Source organism: Erinaceus europaeus, chromosome 10 (genome assembly GCF_950295315.1).
Source record: "Erinaceus europaeus chromosome 10, mEriEur2.1, whole genome shotgun sequence".
NCBI classification, from domain to species: domain Eukaryota; kingdom Metazoa; phylum Chordata; class Mammalia; order Eulipotyphla; family Erinaceidae; genus Erinaceus; species Erinaceus europaeus.
Window position 1 is genome coordinate 17,631,951 of NC_080171.1, and position 22,172 is coordinate 17,654,122.

Sequence of the window (22,172 nt, forward strand, 5' to 3'; positions counted from 1 at the left end):
TTATAGTGATTTTTTTCTGTTGGTTAATTTTTTTTTCCAAATAAAGAAACAGAGTAGTGGCATACCCAATAGAGTGTACATGTCAAATAATAATGATAATAATAATAATAATAATAAATCACACCAGAGATCTCATTTCCAGAGCAATCTAGATTTCCAGGTGGAGCCAGGCATTATTAAAAATAACAGTAACAGTGGTCTGGGAGGTGGCGCAGTGGATAAAGCATCGGACTCTCAAGCATGAGGTCCTGAGTTCAATCCCCGGCAGCACATGTACCAGAGTGATGTCTGGTTCTTTCTCTCTCTCCTCCTATCTTTCTCATTAATAAATAAATAAAATCCTTTTTAAAAAAAACAGTAACAACAACAACAATAATAATAAAAGAAACTGGATAATTCTGAAGTAGTTCCCTTAGAGAATCAGTGCTGGAGAGGTAGTAGGGACAAGGGGTGTAGAGACTTCCTGGTGAGCATGTGTGAGCTGAAGTTACAAAGGGGCAGAAGCCACTTGTGGCAGAGAAATTGGGGTGGGAGAATCACGTCTATGTCCCTATTCAAGATGTCATTATGTATTTGTTTCTTTTAAAATACTTATTTATTATTGGATAGAGACAGAGAGAAATTGAGAGAGTGGGGTGGTAGAGAGGGAGAGAGACAGAAAGATACCTGCAGCCCTATTTCACCACTTATGAAGCTTTCCCCCTGCAGGTGGGGACCAGGGGCTTGAACCTAGGACCTTACACACTGTAGCATGTGCACTTAACCAGGTGTGCCACCACCTGGCCCCCATTTGTTTCTAAGTGATGGTACGTAACCACACTTTCTTTTCCTCTGCTCTGAATTATATGAGGACACTTACAAAATGTCTAAGACACACCCCCCGCCCCCTTGGCTAACCTAGCTTTTATTTATTTATTTTCATTTATAGATTTACTGTGTTTGTGTGAGAAAACATGGCTTATTTGTGCTTGTTGGGATTTTTCAGGTTTTTCTTTGTGTTCTACTATAATACAAGCTGTTTCTGTTTAAATCTCTCTTGTGGAGTTTATTTTACTCTTGTCATTTTCTGCGCACTTCTTTAAATTTGTAAACCACTCAAGCCAGGAGAGCTGTGTCTTGCATGTTCTACTTGTCTCTGCTGACCAGAAAGTAATTGCCTAGAGGAGGTGTTGAATAAAAGTTGGTGGAATGAATAAATGAATATTGAGCCTTGTGGACTTGAAAAATATTATACCTGTATGAAGTCCAGAAAGAGACTGTGCCCTTTTCTCGGCTTTGATCTCTCTGTGCTTAGAGCAGTGAGACCTAGACAGTGGCCTATTTTCAGGAAGATTTATAGATGAATAAGGCTCACTTGGATCTGTACCTTAGGTAGAAAATGCACGTTTTAAAGATCACTTGAAACCATGCAAAATGTTAAATATATAATTGCATTCAGAAATGACTGAAATGTTGGGGAGGGGGGGTGACTGTGGGTAGAACACAAAAATCCTGTGTTCTTACCTGCTGAGGCACCCCCCCCACACACACACACACACCTGATTCTGTGTGATATACTGAGGGGGCCGGCTCCCATCCCCCTCTTAGTAGACTTACACCAATTAAGACACGGTGGACAAATCACACTGTATTAGTTCCATGTGTAAAACATAGTACTTTTTATAAAAACAAAAGGTTTTTTTTTTTTACTTTTTAAAATATTTTCATTTTTCCCTTTTGTTGCCCTTATTTTTTGTTGTTGTAGTTATTAGTTGTTGATGATGTCATCATTGTTGGATAGGACAGAGAGAAATGGAGAGAGGAGGGAAAGACAGAGGGGAAAAGAAAGACAGACACCTGAAAACCTGCTTCATGACTTGTGAAGCGACTCCCCTTCAGGTGGGGAACCGGGGGCTCGAACCGGGATCCTTACGCAGGTCCCTGCGCTTTTATGCCACGTGTGCTTAACCCGCTGCGCTACCGCCCGACTCCCCGGTTTCATTTATTAATGAGAGGTAGGAGAGAAAGAGAACCAAGGCGTCACTCTAGTGCATGTGCTGCTGGAGACTGGACTGGGGACATCATGCTTGAGCGTCCAATGCTTTTTTTTTTTTTTTTAAAAAAGAATAATTTATTACTGGATAGAGACAGAGAGAAATTGAGGGGGCAGGGGGAGAGAGGGAAAGAAGCAGAGAGACACCTGCAGTCCTACTTCACTTATGAAGCTTTCCCCCTCCAGGTGGGGTTGAGGGGGCTTGAACCTAGGTCCTCGTGCATGGTAATGTGTGTACTTAACCAGGTGAGCCACCACTTGGCCCCTGAGAGTCTAATGCTTTATCCAGTGTGTTACCTTCCAGAATCACCAACATAATGATTTTTAATAATTAATTGACTGGATAGAGACAGAGAGAAACTGAGAGGGAAGCGGGAGATAGGGAGAAAGGGAGAGACCAGCAACGCTGCTTCACCACTAGAGAAGCTTCCCCCTGCAGGGGGGCCTGCGGGCTTGAACCTGGGTCTTGTGATGGTAATGTGTGTGCTCAGCTGAGCGTGCCACCACCCAGCCTGCCAACATGATTTGATCATTTGTAACTAGATTGACATTTATAGCAGTTCCTGGTTAGGAGCAGAAGCAGAAGCTCAGAAAGCTGTCGACTGACTGCCATCCTGGAGGCCCAGCAGGCTGTGTGCAGTGGGCAGCCTGCCAGTGTGGCTTTCCTAGCTGGACCTTAGCTCTGCAGACGGGTGCCGTCCCATCTCCCTCCTGCTGCCCCATCAAACTGACCGTGGGTAGGGGAGCGAGTTGTGTGTGGTCAGGTGATCACTGACTATGCCCAGGAAGGGGGCCTGGAGATAGAGCACCTTCTGATGGCCCCTCAGCTAGTCCTCTCCCCTTCTCCCAGGTTAAACTCCATCCTGATCTGTAGGGAATTACTTTACATAGGTGGGAACGGTGAGTGGTACTGGGTCATTTCACCCACAGTAGAGGGCCGTTACTTAGCAAACCATAAATCCAAGATTAATTGTAACCTATTCCCTAACTTATACTCTTATTTTAGCCACCATGGTCTTTTTTCTGCAGAATTTGTCCTAATCTTTTAGGTCCTAACCCATACCCCCACTCCAAGTCTAACCTTCCATTCCTCAGCTTCACACTCTCTCCCTTATACCTCCACCCCCTGCTACTGTTCTCCATTCTTCCTTCCATTCCTAGCAGATTCCAACACAACACAATTAAGGATTGGCACTTAGTTCATAATTGAGGTGAAAGCCTGGGCTCTTTAAGCATCCTCTAATCATTTTATCCTACTCCATGGGGTAGTAATATTAGTCTTTTGTTTTACAGATGGAACAGGGGCTGAGTGGTGACACACCAGGTTGAACGCACGTGTTACAATGTGCAAGGACCTGGGTTCAAGTCCCTGGTCCCCACCTGCAAGGGGAAAGCTTTGCTAATGGTGAAGCAGGGCTGCAGGTATCTCTGTCTCCTCCACCCTCTTGATTCCTGGCTGCCTCTATCCAATAAAGATTAAAAAGGGAGTCGGGCGGTAGCACAGCGGGTTAAGCGCAGGTGGCGCAAAGCACACGGACTGGAGTAAGGATCCCAGTTCGAGCCCCCAGCTCCCCATCTGCAGGGGAGTGAGTCTCTTCACAGGCAGTGAAGCAGGTCTGCAGGTGTTTGTCTTTCTCTCCCCCTCTCTGTCTTCCCCTCCTCTCTCCATTTCTCTCTGTCCTATCCAACAACATCAATAACAACAACAACAATAATAACTACAATAATAAAACAACAAGGGCAACAAAAGGGAATAAATAACTAAATAAATATTTCTAAAAATCTGGTTGGTTAAAAAAAATAAAGATTAAAAAAAAACACAAATGGACAGACTCAAGATAAATATGACTAAGGCCCACATCTCTAGTGAAACTAAGATTTGAATCCTTTAAAAATTATTTTTAGATTTCTGTTACGTAATTGTTTTTACGGGCTAAGAAGAGACCAGTGAGCCACTCAGCTCTGCTGTAAGGACGGAGGCCCTCAGGCATGCAAGTCCTGTGCTCCAAGCCAGCCCTGCTGTGCATCTTTTTTGTTCTTTTTTTAAGCTCAAAGACATATTTCCCAGGACACTCCTTCACTCCCAACAGTTTCCCTTAAGTTGTCCAGAATGCCACACGCCTAGTTGACGGCTGGCAAGTGGAACGGGACCGCTCTGGTGAGCCTAGACAAACTTACACTTCTTCATAGGACTGCTATTTAAGAGAAGCAAAATTAGGGTTCTGTTAGGAAGATGGGAGGCTGGGGCAGGGACAGGTCTGAGGTGTGCGATCAATAGTGCCAGTTACAGAATCCAGAGGTCTAGGTTTAAAATTTTTTTTTATTTATTTAAAAAAGGAAACTAATGAAACCATAGGATAAGAAGTTTTCTTTATTTAATGTTGGATAGAGACAGAAGCTGAGGGGGGGGGAGAGGTAAAGAGATGGAAAGAGACAGACATCTGCAGCCCTGCTTCATCACTTGTCAAGTTTTCCCCTTACAGATGGGGACCAGGGGCTTGAACCTGGGTCCTGGAGCACTGTAACGTGTGCTTCACCAGGTGCACCCACTGAAATGAGTTCTAATCATGCTCTGTCTTTCTCAAGCCTTTCTCGGATCTGAAGTTCTCTTCCTCTAGAATTTGTTTTCTAGGCAGATTCTAAGTTGTGCCCTAGATTTACCGCCCTCACTCCCTTCAACCCTGGCAGGAAGGAAACCCAGAAGGACTGGTTTTGTTAACCATTTGTTAGTCTTCCATATGAATAGGGAGGAAATTACGTTTTAGTGGCTATGTCAGGAACTAGGGTAAATTCTTTTATACACACTATATACACTCTATCTGACTTGATATATCCACAACAGTACCTTTGTTTTAGTCAATTTTAACTTTTTTTTTTTTTTTTTAATCAGAGCACTGATAAGCTGGCTTATGGTGGTGCAAGGGATTGAACCTGGGACCTTGGAACCTCAGGCATAAGTCTCTTTGCATAACCATTATGCTATCTACCCCCACCCTTTGGCTCTTGATGATACAGGTTTGAGCAGGGACTCAAACTGAGATCCTTGCACGGATCCTAGTACTGAGTATTATCTGTGCTTAATTGGGCTTGTCACCACCTGACCCCAATCCTTTTTTGACAAACATTTAAAAAATATTATTTATTTATTATTGGATAGACAGAGAAACTGTGGGAGATAGAGGGAGACAGAGTGTGTGTGTGTGTGTGTGTGTGTGTGTGTGTGTGTGTGTGTGTGTGTATTGAGCACTACTCAGCTCTGGATATTGGTGTTGCTGGGAACTGAACCTGGGACCTCTTACAGACTTTTGTGTAACCACTATGCTATCTCCTTGGCTCTCATATATACATTTTATAAATGAGAACAGTGGGCTTCAGAGATACTATGAGATTTGCCCAAGTACTAGTTTTTGTTGTTTTGTTTTGTTTTCCCAGAGCACTGCTAAATTCATGCCTTCTGGTGGTGCTGGGGATTGAACTTGGACCTTTGGTGCCTCTCAAAAGGACTTTTTGCATAACCACTATACTACTTCCCCAATCCAGGTGTAGGGGTGTGTGTGTGTGTGTGTGTGTGTGTGTGTGTGTGTGTGTGTGTGTGTGTGTGTATTGGAGACAAGGAGGTAGAGAGACACCACATCACTGAAACATCCTTCAGTGTGCTGGAGGCCAGGCTTGAACCGAGGTGGTACACATGACAGAGCAGCACACTGCCCACGTGAGCTATCCTGCCAGCCTGCCGCTTTTGTTTTCCCGTCTGCTATATAGTATGCATTGGGCTACTAGAGTGTGGCTGGCTGGCACAGCATGGCATTATTTGTTGAACGGATGATCATCCCGACTCTAGTAGGTACTTAAAATATAATTCTTGTTATATAGTTAAAAAAAAAAAAATAACCCGATTGCCTAGAACTATCTAGATTCCTTTTCCCAGTGTCATTTATCACATCCCCTGGGGCTGTCCTTGGAGACCCTCCTTCTTTCCTTTTAACCAGCTTTGGTTTATGGCAGTGCTGGGGATTGAACCTGGGACCTTTGACGCCTCTGGCACAAAAGTCTTTTTGCACAGCCATTATGCTGTCTCCCCAGCCCAAGACTCTTTCTCTCTGGGTATTCTTTTTGTTATTTATTGCCGCCAGGATCATCACTGGGGCTCAGTGCCAGCACTACAAATCCGCAGCTCCCAGAGGCCATTTTTTCTTTCTTCTTTTCTATTTTTTATTAGACAGGACAGAAATTAAGAAAGGGTGGGGAGGTAGAGGGAAAGACAAGACACCAGCAGACCTGCTTCAGCTTTCCCGAAGCGGATCCCCTACAGGTGGGGGATGGGAAGCGTTCATACCAGGGTCCTTGTGCTTGCTAATATGTGTGCTTAACTGGGTATGCCACTGCCTAGCCCCTCTGCAGGAATTCTATCACAAAGGACACAGTCTTTATCTTCATGGCAGGTGCTCAAGGCTGGGTCCTCTATTTGAGACAGAGCTGAATGCTTTCACCTCCTCGTCTGGCCTCCTTTGGCCCTGGAATAGGGAGACTATAGTCCTCAAGTCTTTCCCCCGCCCCCAGAGGGCAGGACTGCATTTGTCTCAGAGGAGGGGACAGAGCAGGGAGTATATGCTTCCTGTTTCCACAGGCCTGGGGTGGCAGTCACCACACACGCCCCTCCCTCCCCCCTCAGTCCCACCCTGGTCTCTGACCAGGCAGCAGCCCTGGACAACCCTGGACACGGCACACACAGCCCACAACCTGGGCTCACAGGGAGACAAAAGGCACCGCCTGTGTGCCCACGGCTATGGCCGGCACCTTCATACCGGGGCTGAACCCTCAGAAGCCTCATTATATCCCAGGGTAAGACTTCTACTCTCACCACATCCTGCTTGCCTTTGGGAGGTGGGGGACAGAGATGGGGGTGGGGGGTGGGCCACCTAGACCTTTGGGGCCGGGTGAACATACTGGTTTGGGAAGCTCAGGGCTGGGGTATCTGTAGTATCCACTAGATGGAGAAAGAAAGGCGAGAATAGTGGTGGCTGGCTTGCCGGAAAGCTCCTGTTGTCTTCTCCATGGCAACAGGGTAAAAGCAGAGGGGAAGGGCCTGCAGCCCAGACAGAGAGCTCAGGAATGTGTGCTGTCAACGGATACTCATCGCGTCCAGAAAGACCAGGCTCCCAAGGTTTCTGCTCCTGTCTCAGGACGACGGGGCAGGGGGCTTCTGGAGGCAAGTGTGTGAATCCTGCACGACAGGTACTCTGGACACTGCCCACTACTTCGGTTCAGCATGGGCCAGACCTACGGGCAGGTGACGGGTCGGCTGCTCAGAGGTTCTCCTGGCCGAGCCTGGCCCCCTGCCCGCCGCTCACTTCTGCCTCCCATTCAGCCTCCGCGAGCTCCCGAGGTTCCCAGGGGCAGCCTGCCTGCCAGGCGTGGCCACGAGAGGCTCAGCATGCTCAGCATGGTCCCCGGGTACACAGGTGCGTACCTGGGCGCGATCAGGCTGCCCAGTCTGGGACAGTGTCCCAGACACTCACAGAAGTCTCCCTCGTCCCTGCCCACCCAGGTTTTGTGCCCCGGGCACAGTTCATCTTTGCAAAGAACTGCAGCCAGATCTGGGCCGAGGCCGTGAGTGACTTTGCTCAGAGGTCCGGAGGGGAAGGGAGTCAAGAAGCCAAGGGAGAAAGAGATGCAGAGAGAGACCAAGAGCCTGAGCTGGAGGTGGAGGAAGAGCCTGCGCTGGGGCAGGAGGCAGAACAAGTGAGGAAGCCCCCCTTGGTGTGGCCAGGCCAGGGGTGACTGTGGGTTCGGGGCCCTGGGCTTGACTGCTAGTCCCTCCCCAGAGCGTGTGCTAGAGCCAGGGGCTAACCTGATGGCCTGTTCTTGTCACCCCCCCCCCAGCAGGCCTCCCCCTACTCCATGGATGACAAAGATCCTCAAAAGTTCTTCATGTCAGGTGAGAGGAGGGGGCGATGACTGAAGGTATGGGGTGTACCCCCACCCCCAGTGGGGAGTCCAGTCAGTCAGGATCCCGCCCTGTCCCCGTCCCAGGCTTCACGGGCTATGTGCCCCGCGCCCGCTTCCTCTTCGGCTCCAGCTTCCCTGTGCTCACCAGCCAGGCGCTGCAGGAATTCGGGCAGATGCACGCCCAGGGCCAGCCCCAGGACCCCAGACATCTCCCGCCACCGCCCAGGAACTACCCTCACAACCTGGGCCTCTTACCTCACTATGGGGGCTATGTGCCAGGTGAGAAGCACCCTGCACAGAGGTTCTGGGGGCTGGGGTGCTTGTGTGGGGCAGGTCGAGGAGGCTGGGGGGGGGGAGGAGCCCGCAGCTGTGGGGAACCTCAGACCCTGTGGACGGAGGGAGCCTCGGTCGCTGGGCAGCAGCAGCAGCAGCAGCAGCTCAGGGGACACATCTGAGTTAGCGCCAGATTGTGGAGGCGAGTTTGGAGGGTCTAGACAGCTAGCTGAGAAACAAATGGCTATCCCATGCCCCTGGCTGCACAGGGTATAAGTTCCAGTTCGGCCGCACATACGGGCATCTCACCCAAGATGCTCTGGGGCTCAGCACCGTCCAGAAGCAGCTGCTGGTGGAGGACATCAAGCCCTCTCTTCCACTTCCAGCCCATCTCAGCCACCCTTCTGGGCAGAACAAAGGTGGATTGGAGGTGAGGGAAGGTACACAGAGAAAACTCTTTGGAGGCTGAGCACCTTTTTTATTAATAGGTGTAATAAATAAATAAATAAATACATGAACAGCAGCCTGGGCTTCTCCTTCCTTCTCTGACCACCAGGCGCTGGTCACAGCCTATTTACAGCATAGAGCATAGGGACCTGGCCCCAATACTGTCATCCATCCTTCTCACGGGTCCAGGGAACCCACAGATGGGCCTTCTGGCCACCTCCCTCCACAGGGCCGGCTGGGCCGGGCCGGGAAATGCCGGCAGCCCGACAGCTGTGTCCCTCCTCACTTTCCTGGGTGGAGGGCGGGACGAGGTCACTGGGACAGTTAGGGGGTAGTAATTAATACTGAGCACAGGGATATGTGGCCCCCATATCTCACTGCTCTCTGGAGCCAAGCCGGAGGGCCTAGGGAGGGCTCTCAGACTGAGTCTGGGGGATACGACGGTCCCCGAGGCCACCAGCATGCAGAGGACCTCAGTTGTGGCTGCTTCCAAGGGCTGAGCTTGGAGTTGGGGTCAAGGTCACATAGGCCAGAGGCACCAGGCCGGTGTCAGGGCCACGACTACAGCGCAGCCAGTCTCCCCCAGAGGACCCCAGCACCCGCAGGATGTCTCCTTTGTGGAAGCTCAGCTGTCCGGGGCCGGTGGCCAGATGGTGGCACAGCGCCTTCACCTCACTGTGGAAGCAACCAACGGCGGTCAGAGAAACCCCACCCCGTGCCCTGCCCAGCCCTCGCCCAGCCCTCGCCCTCCTCTCAGGGCTCACCTCGGAGGCTTGGGCAGGGCTGGGGAGCTCGGCTCCTGCGGACTCTCCTTGGGCTCAGGCTCCCTGCGGGCACCCACCGTCTGTGCCACACGCTGGAACACGGACTTGTCCAGGCTCAGCCAGTCTGAGGGGAGCCTACGGGGGAGCATGTGGGGCTCGGGTCCTGTCCACACCTGGGCTGAGAGCAGGCTCCCCACCACCCCCAGCCCCCACCAGGGCTGGCTCTCACCTGTTTGTGGGTCGGGCCTCCTTTGGAGCCTTGCGGGACCCAAAGAGGTGTCCCCATCTGATGCCCCCAGGCGAGGGTTCTGAGGTAGCTTCCTCATTTTCTGCTGGGGGGTTGGTGGGCGCCTCCTTTTCCCGACTGCGCCTCAGCTCCGCCAGCACAGAGTCAGGGGGGCTTCCCATCCAGAAGGGCCAGCCCCTGTCTCTGCCAAGGGACTCCTCGGGGGCGGGGCAGGCTTCAGCTCCCTCCACGACTCCCTCCCGGGGAGGTGGGCCCCCTCCTCCTGCCCCTTTCCTTTTCTCGCAGCTGCTGGTGCTGCTGCTGCTGCCACCACGGGGGAACCTAGTGCCCTCCGCGGAGCCGTCGATGTAGACCTGGGAGCTCTGCATGAGCTGGTACCACCAGCCAGCCTGGCCGCCCAGGGCCCACCTGCCTCGCCCTGAGCTCCCAGCAGCCTCTGCCACGCTTTCTGTCTCCTCCTCATCTTCGCCACCTTCTGGGGCCCCCACACCCTTCACCCGCTCCCCACGGGCTGCCCTGTCCGTGTCTCCAGGGCCCTCCTGGCCCCGGGAGCGGGCCAGCTGCAGCGTGGAGTGGGCCGACAGCAGCAGGTCCTGGGACTCCCGCAGCAGCTCCTTGTGCTGCCGCTGTTGCTGCCCGCTCTGCAGCAGCCGGTGCTGGAACAGCAGGTCCAGGCTGAAGGGCAGCAGGGCCAGGGGCTGCAGTAGCAGCAGCAGCTCCTCAAAGAGGCCGGGGCACACGGTATGCGCCGCACTCAGGAAGCCCCACGGCTGGTAGTGGGTCTGGATGATGTCTGGGGGAGAAAGAGAGGCGCTGAGCCACACGGAGCAGCAGAGCCTGGCCTGGTGGTGAGCCTCTGGAAGGCAGCCTGGGCAGAGCACTGGGAGCGATGTGGGGCTGTGCCAGCTAGACGCTTCCTGACACCGTAGTGCAGAGGCCCTGGGGTCCCGAGAGGGGCAGCAGAGGTGCTGGGATTCCTGCCCCCGATTCTGGCTCAGTCAGCGGTCTAGCACAGTGACGAGGGTAGAAGCCCAAGGCTTTGAGGAGGAAAGCTTGTGTGGTCCCTCCCCACATCAGCTAGTGTGGGCTCCCTCCAGCATCAGCAAAGGCCATGGTGTCTCCCTCCGTTGAGCCTCTGGGGTGGGGCCTACACTGAGTCTGCACACGGAACAGGGCTCTGGGTATTACCTTCATGGTTATAGAGGTGACTGAACCAGAACTCCAGGGACCGGATGCTGTAGGGAGATAGGTGAAGAGAATTGAGTCTCGTGTGGGTACGGCCAGGTGATAAGGTACAAGGAGACAGACACGGGGCAGGGAAGCTGGTGAAGATCCCCCTTCTGTGTGGGGATGCCACTTGGCTGATTCCAGATAGTGTAGTACTGGAAAGTCAGTAGGGGCGCGGGGCAAGGGGACTGTGTGTCTGATCCATAAGCCAGTCACTGCTGGAAGGGGTCGGCTGGCACAGGATCTAAGAGATGAGTGAGAGCTCAGGATAGCTCAGGCCAGGGGGGATGACGTGCACCACATGGGACCAAGGAGACTGCCGTGACACGGGTCCTAGGGCGGACTCCCAGCAGGCTTTGCAAGCAGTGAATTGAGAGTATCAGGGTTTACAGTATCCAGAGCTGAGAAACCAGGTGAATTTAGGATTCGTGAAAGGAGACCCTGTTGGTGAGCTGATGAGTTGTCAGAGGACTGACTATGGGAGCAGCGGGGAGCTGACAGCCTCCTCAGTGACAGGCGGCATGTAGGCAGTGTGTGTGTGTGTGTGGGGGGAACGCCTGAGCCTGCGCCCTGGAGGCAGATCACCCTTTCTCTCAGGCTAGGGAGTGGCTCCGAGAGGTGGCAGAGCCCAGGGAGGGGCAGCAGCCTGCAGGTCTTGCTGCTTCACACACTCACTTGAGCAGGCCGAGGATGAAGGCGTTGAAGCGCATGGTGTGGCTGGTGAGCTCTGGGAACTGGCTGACTTTGTTGTAGAGCCCGTGCAGGACCTTGGTGGATGGGCCTGTGAGGAAGTCAGAGCTGGAGGCTCTGTGCCCAGTCTCTGGAACCCCAGATTCAGTCTTGGAGTCCCCACCTTGGCCCCTGGCACTCACCTAGCTGTGTGGAGGCCTCCACCACACTCCACGGCATATTCTTGCGTTGCCCAATGATGACGTCTAGCACGAAGGCCTTGAGCCCGTCCTCCAGCACAGCCTGGACCGCTGGGCACAAGTACTTTAGAACCAGGTGGCCTACGTTGGGGCTCACAGAACTGTTCCCCAGCTTTGCCTGCAGACGTGGGAGAGAAGTTCAGGGCATCACTTGGAAGGCTGACCTTGTTTTCCTCCGACTTGCTTTGGGTTGAGGGTGCTTCTCTTACAGTCACCACCTTAAGCACCCAACTCTGAGCTCTAGCTGTGAGACAGCAGGGGTAGGTGTTAGCAGGGAACAGGCAGGGCCTGGCCCCACAGCGTCGGCCCTGCTCTCCACCGGTTCTTGCTTACCTTCACTCCAGGATCCCGACTTGTGCTGAAATGGGCCACGATGAGGTCCACAGCAGTGTTGACAGCTTTGACCAGTCCTGTAAGTAAGAGTGTGATGTGAAAGGAGACCACCCGGGACCGAAACAAGACAGGACTAGAATGACCACAGAAACCCAGTAAATCACCCGTGAGTACAAACACGCGTGGCTGGTGACAGAGAGGAGAGAGGAGCCTAAGGAGAGATTAAGTGGCTGCTAACAGTTCAGCAGTTTATCAGTGGAGACACCACCTCCAGTCTGCTCCACAACAAGGGGACAGCTGAAGGGAGGAAAGGACTCCCCAGAGACTCACCAAGTGAAACTCTGAGTCTCCATTGCTACTACCCTCAGAATCTGGAGCAGCAACAGGGAGGGACACCAGGGTACAGAGATCTAACCGGGAAACTCAGGAGAAGACCTATACCTCGGTGGCATAGCTGAGGGGCTGTGAAAGTCTCTTTACATAACCACTGGATTATCTCTGCCACACCCTGCTTTATCTCTTGGTCAGGAGTCAGTGATTAAGCTAAGAAGCCTATTGATAGTTTAAAAGCTCTCAGGCTCCCATAGCCTACAGGGAAGAAAAAAAAAAGAGGCTTTTACACCACTGAGCTCCAACTCAGGGATTGAAAAAACTGTTAACTTCCACCACGGTAAAACGTTTAATTAAATTACTTAGACACAAGTCAATCCAGGCAATAGTGATCAATAATTTGAAAAGTACTGATAAAGGGAACTCATAACATAATATATAAAATGGTTAAAACAACAAGAAAAAATATTGGAGACTCGAACCAGGACAAGAGCCCAGCTAAAAGTCCTCCAGAGGGTGAAACACAAAACAAAGAGTTCAACATCCAAACATTAGCTAAGGAAATAATAACAGGAGTGAGTAAAGAATTTGAAAAAATTGTAATCAGAAATGCAGGAACAACAAATGAGAATATGGAAGAAAATTCTAATTATCTCATGGTTATTAGAGAGCTGAAAGCTGAAATCGCTGAGCTAAGAAGGCAACTAGCTGAACAAGCTAAAACAGTAGCAGAGCAGGGCAACAAAATAGATGAACTCCAGAAAGCAGTAGAGGGCAGAGAGAATAGAATCTATGAGGCTGAAGACAGAATTGGCAAGATTGAGGATGAATTAGAGACAACTAAAAAAGAAGTAAGAGATCTCAAAAAGAGATTAAGAGATGCTGAAAACAACAACAGAGTCCTATGGGATGACTTCAAAAGAAACAATATACACATTATTGGCAAACCAGAAGAAGAAAGAGAAGGAGAGGAAGAAAGCATTTTCCAGGCCATAATAGCTGAAAACTTCTCTAGTCTAGACAACATAAAATACATAAAGGTTCAAGAAGCCCAGAGGGTCCCAAACAGAATTAACCCAGACCTAAAGACACTAAGACATATCATACTTAGAATGGAAAGGAATAAGGATAAAGAAAGGATCCTCAAGGCTGCAAGAGAAAAACAAAGAGTCACCTACAAAGGAAAACCCATAAGATTAGCAGCAGACTTCTCCATACAAACACTACAGGCCAGAAGAGAATGGAAAGATATCTATCAAGTGCTCAATGAGAAAGGCTTTCAGCCAAGAATACTATATCCTGCTAGATTGTCATTCAGACTAGATGGAAGCATCAAAACCTTCTCAGACAAGCAACAGTTGAAGGAAGCAACCATCACCAAGCCTGCCCTGAAAGAAGTTCTGAAAGGTCTCCTATAAACAACCAGACCACCACAAATAGGACATATATCAAAACACTCTAAAACTCTTCAAGAATGGCGTTAAAATATCTTCAATCTTTGATATCAATAAATGTCAATGGCCTGAATTCACCTATTAAAAGACACAGAGTAGGAAGATGGATCAGAAAACACAACCCAACAATATGCTGCCTACAGGAAACCCACCTAACTCAACAAGACAAACACAGACTTAAAGTGAAAGGATGGAAAACTATCATACAAGCCAATGGCCCACAAAAAAGGGCAGGAACAGCTATTCTCATATCTGACATGATAGACTTTAAAATAGATAAGATTAAAAAAGATAGGAATGGACACTACTTAATGCTCAGAGGATCAGTAAATCAAGAGGACTTAACAATTATTAACATCTATGCACCCAATGAGAAGTCATCTAAATACATCAAACTTCTACTGAAAGAGCTACAGCAACATATTAACAGTAACACAATCATAGTAGGGGACTTCAACACCCCACTCTCTCAACTTGACAGATCATCCAGGCAGAAAATCAATAAAGACATAAGGGAGCTAAATGAAGAGATAGATAAACTAGAACTATTGGACATTTTCAGAGTCATTCATCCCAAGAAACTGGAATACACATTTTACTAAAATCCACATGGGTCATTCTCAAGGATAGACCATATGTTAGGCCACAAAGACAGCATCAGCCAATTCAAGAGCACTGAAATCATCCCAAGCATCTTCTCAGACCACAGTGGAATGAAACTAACACTTAACAATCAACAAAAGATTAGTAACAGTCTCAAAATGTGGAAGCTCAACAGTACACTTCTTAACAACTTCTGGGTCAAAGAGGAAATCAAGGAAGAAATCAAAATGTTTAGAGAGTTCAATGAAAATGAAGACACAAGCTATCAAAATATTTGGGACACAGCTAAAGCAGTTCTAAGAGGGAAGTTCATAGCTATACAAGCACACATTAGGAAACAAGAAAAAGCAAAAATAAACAGGCTGATTGCACATCTTAAAGACCTAGAAGAACAACAACAAAGGAACCCTAAAGCAACGAGAAGGTCAGAAATCACTAAAATTAGGGCAGAAATAAATAACATTGAGAACAGGAAAACCATAGAAAAGATCAATGAAAGTAAATGTTGGTTCTTTGAAAGAGTAAACAAAATCAACAAACCTTTAGCCAGTCTCACAAAACAAAAAAGGGAGAAGACCCAAATAATTTGGATAGTAAATGAAAGAGGAGATATCACAACAGACGCCGCAGAAATTCAACATATCATGTGAGGCTTCTATGAACAACTATATGCCACCAAGCTAGAGAACCTGGAAGAAATGGATGATTTCCTAGATACCTACCAACTTTCAAAACTAAGTAAAGAGGAAGTGGATAACATGAACAGGCCCACCACAGCTAATGAAATTGAAACAGTTATCAAAAATCTCCCCCAAAATAAAAGTCCTGGACCAGATAGTTTTACAAATGAATTCTACAAAATTCAAAGAAGAACTAATACCTCTACTTTTAAAAGTCTTCCAGAAGATTGAAGACACTGGAATACTCCCTGCCAGCTTCTATGAAGCTAACATCACCCTGATACCAAAAGCAGACAGGGACACAACCAAAAAAGAAAACTACAGACCAATATCTCTGATGAACATAGATGCGAAAATATTGAACAAAATTCTAGCCAACCAGATACAGCAGTATATCAAAAAGATTGTTCATCATGACCAAGTGGGGTTTATTCCAGGCATGCAAGGTTGGTTTAATATATGTAAATCAATCAATGTGATCCACCACATCAACAAAAGCAAGACCAAAAACCACATGGTCATATCAATAGATGCAGAGAAAGCCTTTGACAAAATACAACATCCCTTTATGATCAAAACACTACAAAAAATGGGAATAAATGGAAAATTCCTGAAGATAGTGGAGTCTATATATAGCAAACCTACAGCCAACATCATACTCAATGGTGAAAAACTGGAAGCATTTCTACTCAGATCAGGTATTAGACAGGGCTGCCCACTATCACCATTACTATTCAACATAGTGTTGGAAGTTCTTGCCATAGCAATCAGGCAGGAGCAAGGAATTAAAGGCATACAGATTGGAAGAGAAGAAGTCAAACTCTCCTTATTTGCAGATGACATGATAGTATACATGGAAAAACCTAAGGAATCCAGCAAGAAGCTTTTGGAAATCATCAGGCAATACAGTAAGGTGTCAGGCTATAAAATTAACATTCAAAAGTCAGTGGCATTCCTCTATGCAAACACTAAGTTAGAAGAAATTGAAATCCAGAAATCAATTCCTTTTACTATAACAACAAAAACAATAAAATATCTAGGAGTAAACCTAGCCAAAGAAGTGAAAGACTTGTACACTGAAAATCATGAGTCCTACTCAAAGAAATTGAAAAAGACACAAAGAAGTGGAAAGATATTCCATGTTCATGGGTTGGAAGAATTAACATCATCAAAATGAATATATTACCCAGAGCCATCTACAAATTTAATGCTATCCCCATCAAGATCCCAAGCACCTTTTTTAGGAGAATAGAAAAAATGCTACAAATGTTTATCTGGAACCAGAAAAGACCTAGAATTAACAAAACAATCTTGAGAAGAAAGAACAGAACCGGAGGCATCACACTCCCAGATCTCAAACAGTACTATAGGGCCGCTGTCATCAAAATTGCTTGGTACTGGAATATGAATAGGCACACTGACCAGTGGAATAGAATTGAGAGCCCAGAAATGAGGCCCCACACCAATGGACATATAATCTTTGACAAAGGGGCTCAGACTATTACATGGGGAAAGCAGAGTCTCTTCAAGAAATGGTGTTGGAAACAATGGGTTGAAACATGAAACTGAATCACTGTATTTCACCAAATACAAAAGTAAATTCCAAGTGGATCAAGGACTTGGATGTTAGACCAGAAACTATCAGATACTTAGAGGAAAATATTGGCAGAACTCTTTTCCGCATAAATTTTAAAGACATTTTCAATGAAATGAATCCAATTACAAAGAAGACTATGGAAAGTATAAACCTATGGGACTACATCAAATTAAAAAGCTTCTTCACAGCAAAAGAAACCACTACCCAAACCAAGAGACCCCTCACAGAATGGGAGAAGATCTTTACATGCCATACATCAGATAAGAGTTTAATAACCAACATATATAAAGAGCTTGCCAGACTCAACAACAAGACAACAAATAGGACTTCCGGAGGCGGAGCTACGAGCAGCAGATCGCTTTCTCTCCTCTCCTCTCCTCTCCCGGATCAACTAGGAATACCAAAGGAGACCACCCGGACCGAAACAAGACAGGACTAGAATGACCACAGAAACCCAGTAAATCACCCGTGAGTACAAACACGCATGGCTGGTGACAGAGAGGAGAGAGGGGCCTAAGGAGAGATTAAGTGACTGCGAACAGTTCAGCAGTTTGTCAGTGGAGACACCACCTCCAGTCTGCTCCACCAACAAGGGGACAGCTGAAGGGAGGAAAGGACTCCCCAGAGACTCACCAAGTGCAACTTTGAGTCTCCATTGCTACTACCCTCAGAATCTGGAGCAGCAACAGGGAGGAACACCAGGGGACAGAGATCTAACCGGGAAACTCAGGAGAAGACTTATACCTCCGTGGCATAGCTGAGGGGCTGTGAAAGTCTCTTTGCATAACCACTGGATTATCTCTGCCACACCCTGCTTTATCTCTTGGTCAGGAGTCAGTGATTAAGCTAAGAAGCCTATTGATAGTTTAAAAGCCCTCAGGCTCCCATAGCCTACAGGGGAAAAAAAAAAGGCTTTTACACCACTGAACTCCAACTCAGGGATTGAAAAAACTGTTAACTTATATAAAATGGTTAAAACAACAAGAAAAAATATTGGAGACTCGAACCAGGACAAGAGTCCAGCTAAAAGACAACAAATAACCCCATCCAAAAATGGGGGGAGGACTTGGACAGAATATTCACCACAGAAGAGATCCAAAAGGACGAGAAACACATGAAAAAATGCTCCAAGTCTCTGATTGTCAGAGAAATGCAAATCAAGACAACAATGAGATATCACTTCACTCCTGTGAGAATGTCATACATCAGAAAAGGTAACAGCAGCAAATGCTGGAGAGGGTGTGGGGTCAAAGGAACCCTCCTGCACTGCTGGTGGGAATGTCAATTGGTCCAACCTCTGTGAAGAACAGTCTGGAGAACTCTCAGAAGGCTAGAAATGGACCTACCCTATGATCCTGCAATTCCCCTCCTGGGGATATATCCTAAGGAACCCAACACGTCCATCCAAAAAGATCTGTGTACACATATGTTCTTGGCAGCACAATTTGTAATAGCCAAAACCTGGAAGCAACCCAGGTGTCCAACAACAGCTGAGTGGCTGAGCAAGTTGTGGTCTATATACACAATGGAATACTACTCAGCTGTAAAAAATGGTGACTTCACCGTTTTCAGCCGATCTTGGATGGACCTTGAAAAAATCATGTTGAGTGAAATAAGTCAGAAACAGAAGGATGAATATGGGATGATCTCACTCTCAGGCAGAAGTTGAAAAACAAGATCAGAAAAGAAAACACAAGTAGAACCTGAAATGAAATGTAATTGGTGTATTGCACCCAAGTAAAAGACTCTGGGGTGGGTGGGTGGGGAGAATACAGGTCCATGAAGGATGATACATGACATAGTGGGGGTTGTATTGTTAAATGGGAAACTGGGGAATGTTATGCATGTAGAAACTATTGTATTTACTGTTGAATGTAAAACATTAATTCCCCAATTAAAAAGAAAGAGAGTGTGATGTGACAGGTCCTAGAGGAGGTTCTTGGGCAACTCAGCTAGTTTGGGGCCTTCAGTGGGGAGAGGGGGCGGCTCCCGCAAGCTCTCCTCTATCCCTGTGTGGGGGGCTTACTGAGGCCCTCAGATGCTGGTCCCTTCCTGGTTTTGCCCATTTCTCAAGAACACCCTGTTTTCACCTCCCAGGCTGAAACCATCTCAAGTCATTCCATGTTCAAGACCCTCGAGGTCCTAACTTTCTTATCTTTTTTTGTTAGTTTGTTTTGTCTTTTTGCTTTAATAACCACACTCAACACTAGCATGTAAGGCAGCAATATAATAAACTCCATTCAGAGAACAATTCAGCTGTGTACATTGGAAACCTTAAAGCCATTAATAATCTTTTTTTTTTTATTTTCCCTTTTGTTGCCTTTGTTGTTTTTCATTGTTGTTGTAGTTATTATTGTTGTTGTTATTGATGTTGTCATTGTTGGATAGGACAGAGAGAAATGGAGAGAGGAGGGGGAAGACAGAGAGGAGGAGAGAAAGACAGACACCTGCAGACCTGCTTCACCGCCTGTGAAGTGATTCTCCTGCAGGTGGGGAGCCGGGGGCTCGAACTGGGATCCTTATGCCGGTCCTTGTGCTTTGTGCCACGTGCGCTTAACCCGATGTGCCACCTCCCGACTCCCCTAACTTTCTTATCTTGGATTAATGCAATTGTCAGTCTTCTTCCACACTGAGAAGCTAGGATTCCAGCTGTTGCTGGAGAAGCCCAGGGTGACTCACACCAGTCTGTGAAGGGCTCTTGGCCGAGCAGGCTTGAGAGCTGCTATGCCAAGCCTCTAGCTCTCTGCTCAGGGCCTTGGCTCTACTTTGCACAGAAAACAGAGACAATAGATCATAAATTCCTTCAACACTTCTTCCTTCCTTCTTCTTCCTTCCTTCCTTCCTTCCTTCCTTCCTTTCTCTTTCTTTCTTCCTTTCTTTCCTTCTTCCTTTCTTCCTTCCTTTTATTTTTCTTCCTTTTCCCTCTTCTTATATTTACTTATTTTGCCTTCAGGGTTATTGCTGGGATTCAGTGCCTGCGTTATGAATCCACTGCTCCTGGTGACCATTTTTTCCATTTTATTGGACAGGACAGAGAGAAATGGAGACGAGGGGAAGACAGAGAGGGGGAGAGAAAGACAGACACCTGCAGACCTGCTTCACCGCTTGTGAGGCGACTTTCCTGCAGGTGGAGAGCTGAGGGCTTGAACTGAGATCCTTGTGTGGGTCCTTGCGCTTCATACTGTGTGTGTTTAACCCGGTGCACCACTGCCTGGCACCTATTATATTACATTACATCTTTATTTCCTTATTGGATAGAGACAGCCAGAAATCAAGAGAGAAGGGGTGATAGGGAGAGAGACAGAGAGACACATGCAAGTAGAACTGCTTTACCATCTGCAGAGCTTTCCTTCTGCAGGTAGGGATGGGGGGGCTCAAACCCAGGTCCTTTGCACTGTAACATGTGTGCTCGACCATGTGCCCACCTGGCCCCTCAACTTTTCTTTCCATCCAAAAGATATAGCTGCTGCATCATGTCTAGCTCCCCTTCATTTGGTATGCCCCATATCACTCCCTTTTCTTTTTTTCCTTTTGCTTTTTTTTTTTTTTTTCATCCAGGGCTATTTCTGGGGCTCAGTGCCTGCACCATGAATCCACTGCTCCTAGAGGCCCCCCTTTTGTTGCCCTTATTGTTGTAGTTATTATTGTTGTCATTATTGTCATTGTTGGATAGGACAGAGAAAAATGGAGAGAGGAGGGGAAGACAGAGGGGGAGAGACACCTGCAGACCTGCTTCGCCAACTGTGAAGCGACTCCCCTGTGCTGAGGCCTTCCTGGCACTTAAGAGTTTTAAGGCAGGGAAACATTGCAGAAGGCTAAAAGGTGGGGGCAGTGACCACACAACTCCCGGCCCAAGCTGGGGATCATATTCACCTTTCTTCTGAAGCAGGTCAATGGAAATGGTCTCTGAGCTGCCATCTGGGGACAGACAAAACTCAGCTGGAGGCTTCTCTGTCAAGGAGAAGGGGTCTTGGAAGTCAGGGCAGGTCAGTGGTAACGGCTTCATTAGTTGCCCTGGAAAGAAGGGAAATACGGATCCTGAGTAACCTGAGGGTTGCAGTTCAATTCTGCGCCCATGCTCTGAGACATGCTGCCACGGGCCCCTCCTCTCCCTCCCGGCTGTGCCACAGCCTGCCCTGGATGCACTGGGGGCCCGGCCCACGTACCATCCAGCCGGCAGTTCTGATGGCCAGCAGCACTGAGGGAGCCAGGGAACTCAGAGATGGGGTTCCTTCGGGCCAGCCGAGCTTCTTGTGGCCGTCGGTCTAGGCTCCCTGATGAGCCGGGTGGCCCTAGTGGGTTCTTCCTCCTGTATTCCCGCCACTTGAGTGCTTGAGGGGAGAGGTGGTTGGCTGGAAGTAGAACAGATTAGCAGAAGACACAGGTGAGTTAGCAGGAGTGAGCACTTCATCTCTACCCAGGGAGCCCATGTGAAACAAGGACTGGGCGTGAGGGGTGGGGAGCGGACGTTATCCACAGATACCGGGGCAAGAGAAGCAATTGTTTAACCTCTGACCCCAGGCCAGGACAGCAAAGGGAGGCAGAAGCACACGGGGGTGGTGGTGAGGCTTATACCATTACTGGGCCTGCAGGCCATGCTGTCCTCGCCGCCTCCCCGGGCCAGGCTCTCTGTGCGGCTGAGGTTTGATCTCCAGGAGCCCAGAGGAGGCAAGCTTCCTGGCCCATGAAGTCGGTACTCAGCCAAGGTCGGTATCTTCTGGTCCTCCTGCAGCGGCTGCTGGGAGGCGGCTGGCTGGACAGCCACAGGGCAGGAGTGGCTCCATGGAGACAGGTGTCCTGTGGCTGCCGACTGCTCAGGGGGAGGGGAGCGCAAGGTGGAGGCAGAAGAGTCGGTGCTGTGGCCGAAGGGGCCAGTGCTCCGGATGGGGGAGTAGCTGCCTAGGGGCGATGGCCGTGAAGTTTCTGGCTCAGGCCCAGCTCTCCTGGCACCACAGTCGGTGGAAGTCTGGGATTCCCCCGGAGGAGCTGCGGCTGGGACCTGAGCAGCCAGGGGCACAGGCTGCTGGGCACGGCCGCAGCCCGACAGGCTGTAGAGCTGTGACAAGCTGTGGAGGGCCCGGGCCTTGGCCAGCTGCTTGGGGAAGTGGTGCTGGAACACGAAGGGCTGGATGGGCAGTGTGGTTGGCCTCTGCTCCTTGCTGTAACGAAGGACTGGTCGGCTCTCAGCACCACCCCCTGTGGCAACAGGGATGGAGACTGAATCAGACAGACAAGCAAGCAGGCAGACAGGTGCTCTCCTTCAGGAGAGGAAGCAAAGAAGCAGACACGAGGGTGCTCCTGAGGGGT

The 22,172-nt window shown here is 48.8% G+C and overlaps 2 protein-coding genes across 9 annotated transcripts in view; one reads left to right on the top strand and one right to left on the bottom strand.

Annotated features, from left to right (window-relative positions):
* The first annotated feature begins 6,680 nt into the window (after positions 1 to 6,680).
* On the top strand, positions 6,681 to 8,777 carry CIMIP2B (ciliary microtubule inner protein 2B). Of its 2 annotated transcripts, none has more exons than XM_016188038.2 (6): positions 6,681 to 6,874; positions 7,268 to 7,494; positions 7,581 to 7,774; positions 7,919 to 7,970; positions 8,066 to 8,260; positions 8,524 to 8,777. In XM_016188038.2, the coding sequence occupies exons 1-6, from the start codon at positions 6,819 to 6,821 to the stop codon at positions 8,721 to 8,723; spliced, it is 924 nt and encodes a 307-aa protein (XP_016043524.1). In that variant the 5' UTR covers positions 6,681 to 6,818; the 3' UTR covers positions 8,724 to 8,777. The 2 variants fall into 2 exon arrangements, with proteins under 2 accessions (XP_016043524.1, XP_060055209.1); XM_060199226.1 differs by having other exon boundaries at positions 6,683 to 6,874; positions 7,916 to 7,970.
* Positions 8,712 to 22,172, bottom strand: part of RUSC2 (RUN and SH3 domain containing 2) — a 77,827-nt gene continuing 64,366 nt past the window's right edge. For all 7 annotated transcript variants that reach the window (XM_060199223.1, XM_060199225.1, XM_060199219.1 and 4 more), the window contains 10 exons: positions 21,441 to 22,061; positions 21,032 to 21,217; positions 20,739 to 20,879; positions 12,202 to 12,278; positions 11,812 to 11,986; positions 11,615 to 11,720; positions 10,901 to 10,947; positions 9,695 to 10,505; positions 9,466 to 9,600; positions 8,712 to 9,376 (listed from right to left, as the gene is read on the bottom strand). In XM_060199223.1, coding sequence (XP_060055206.1) covers positions 9,175 to 9,376; positions 9,466 to 9,600; positions 9,695 to 10,505; positions 10,901 to 10,947; positions 11,615 to 11,720; positions 11,812 to 11,986; positions 12,202 to 12,278; positions 20,739 to 20,879; positions 21,032 to 21,217; positions 21,441 to 22,061 — 2,501 coding nt within the window. In that variant the 3' untranslated portion in view covers positions 8,712 to 9,174. The remainder of the gene's footprint in view (positions 9,377 to 9,465; positions 9,601 to 9,694; positions 10,506 to 10,900; positions 10,948 to 11,614; positions 11,721 to 11,811; positions 11,987 to 12,201; positions 12,279 to 20,738; positions 20,880 to 21,031; positions 21,218 to 21,440; positions 22,062 to 22,172) is intronic.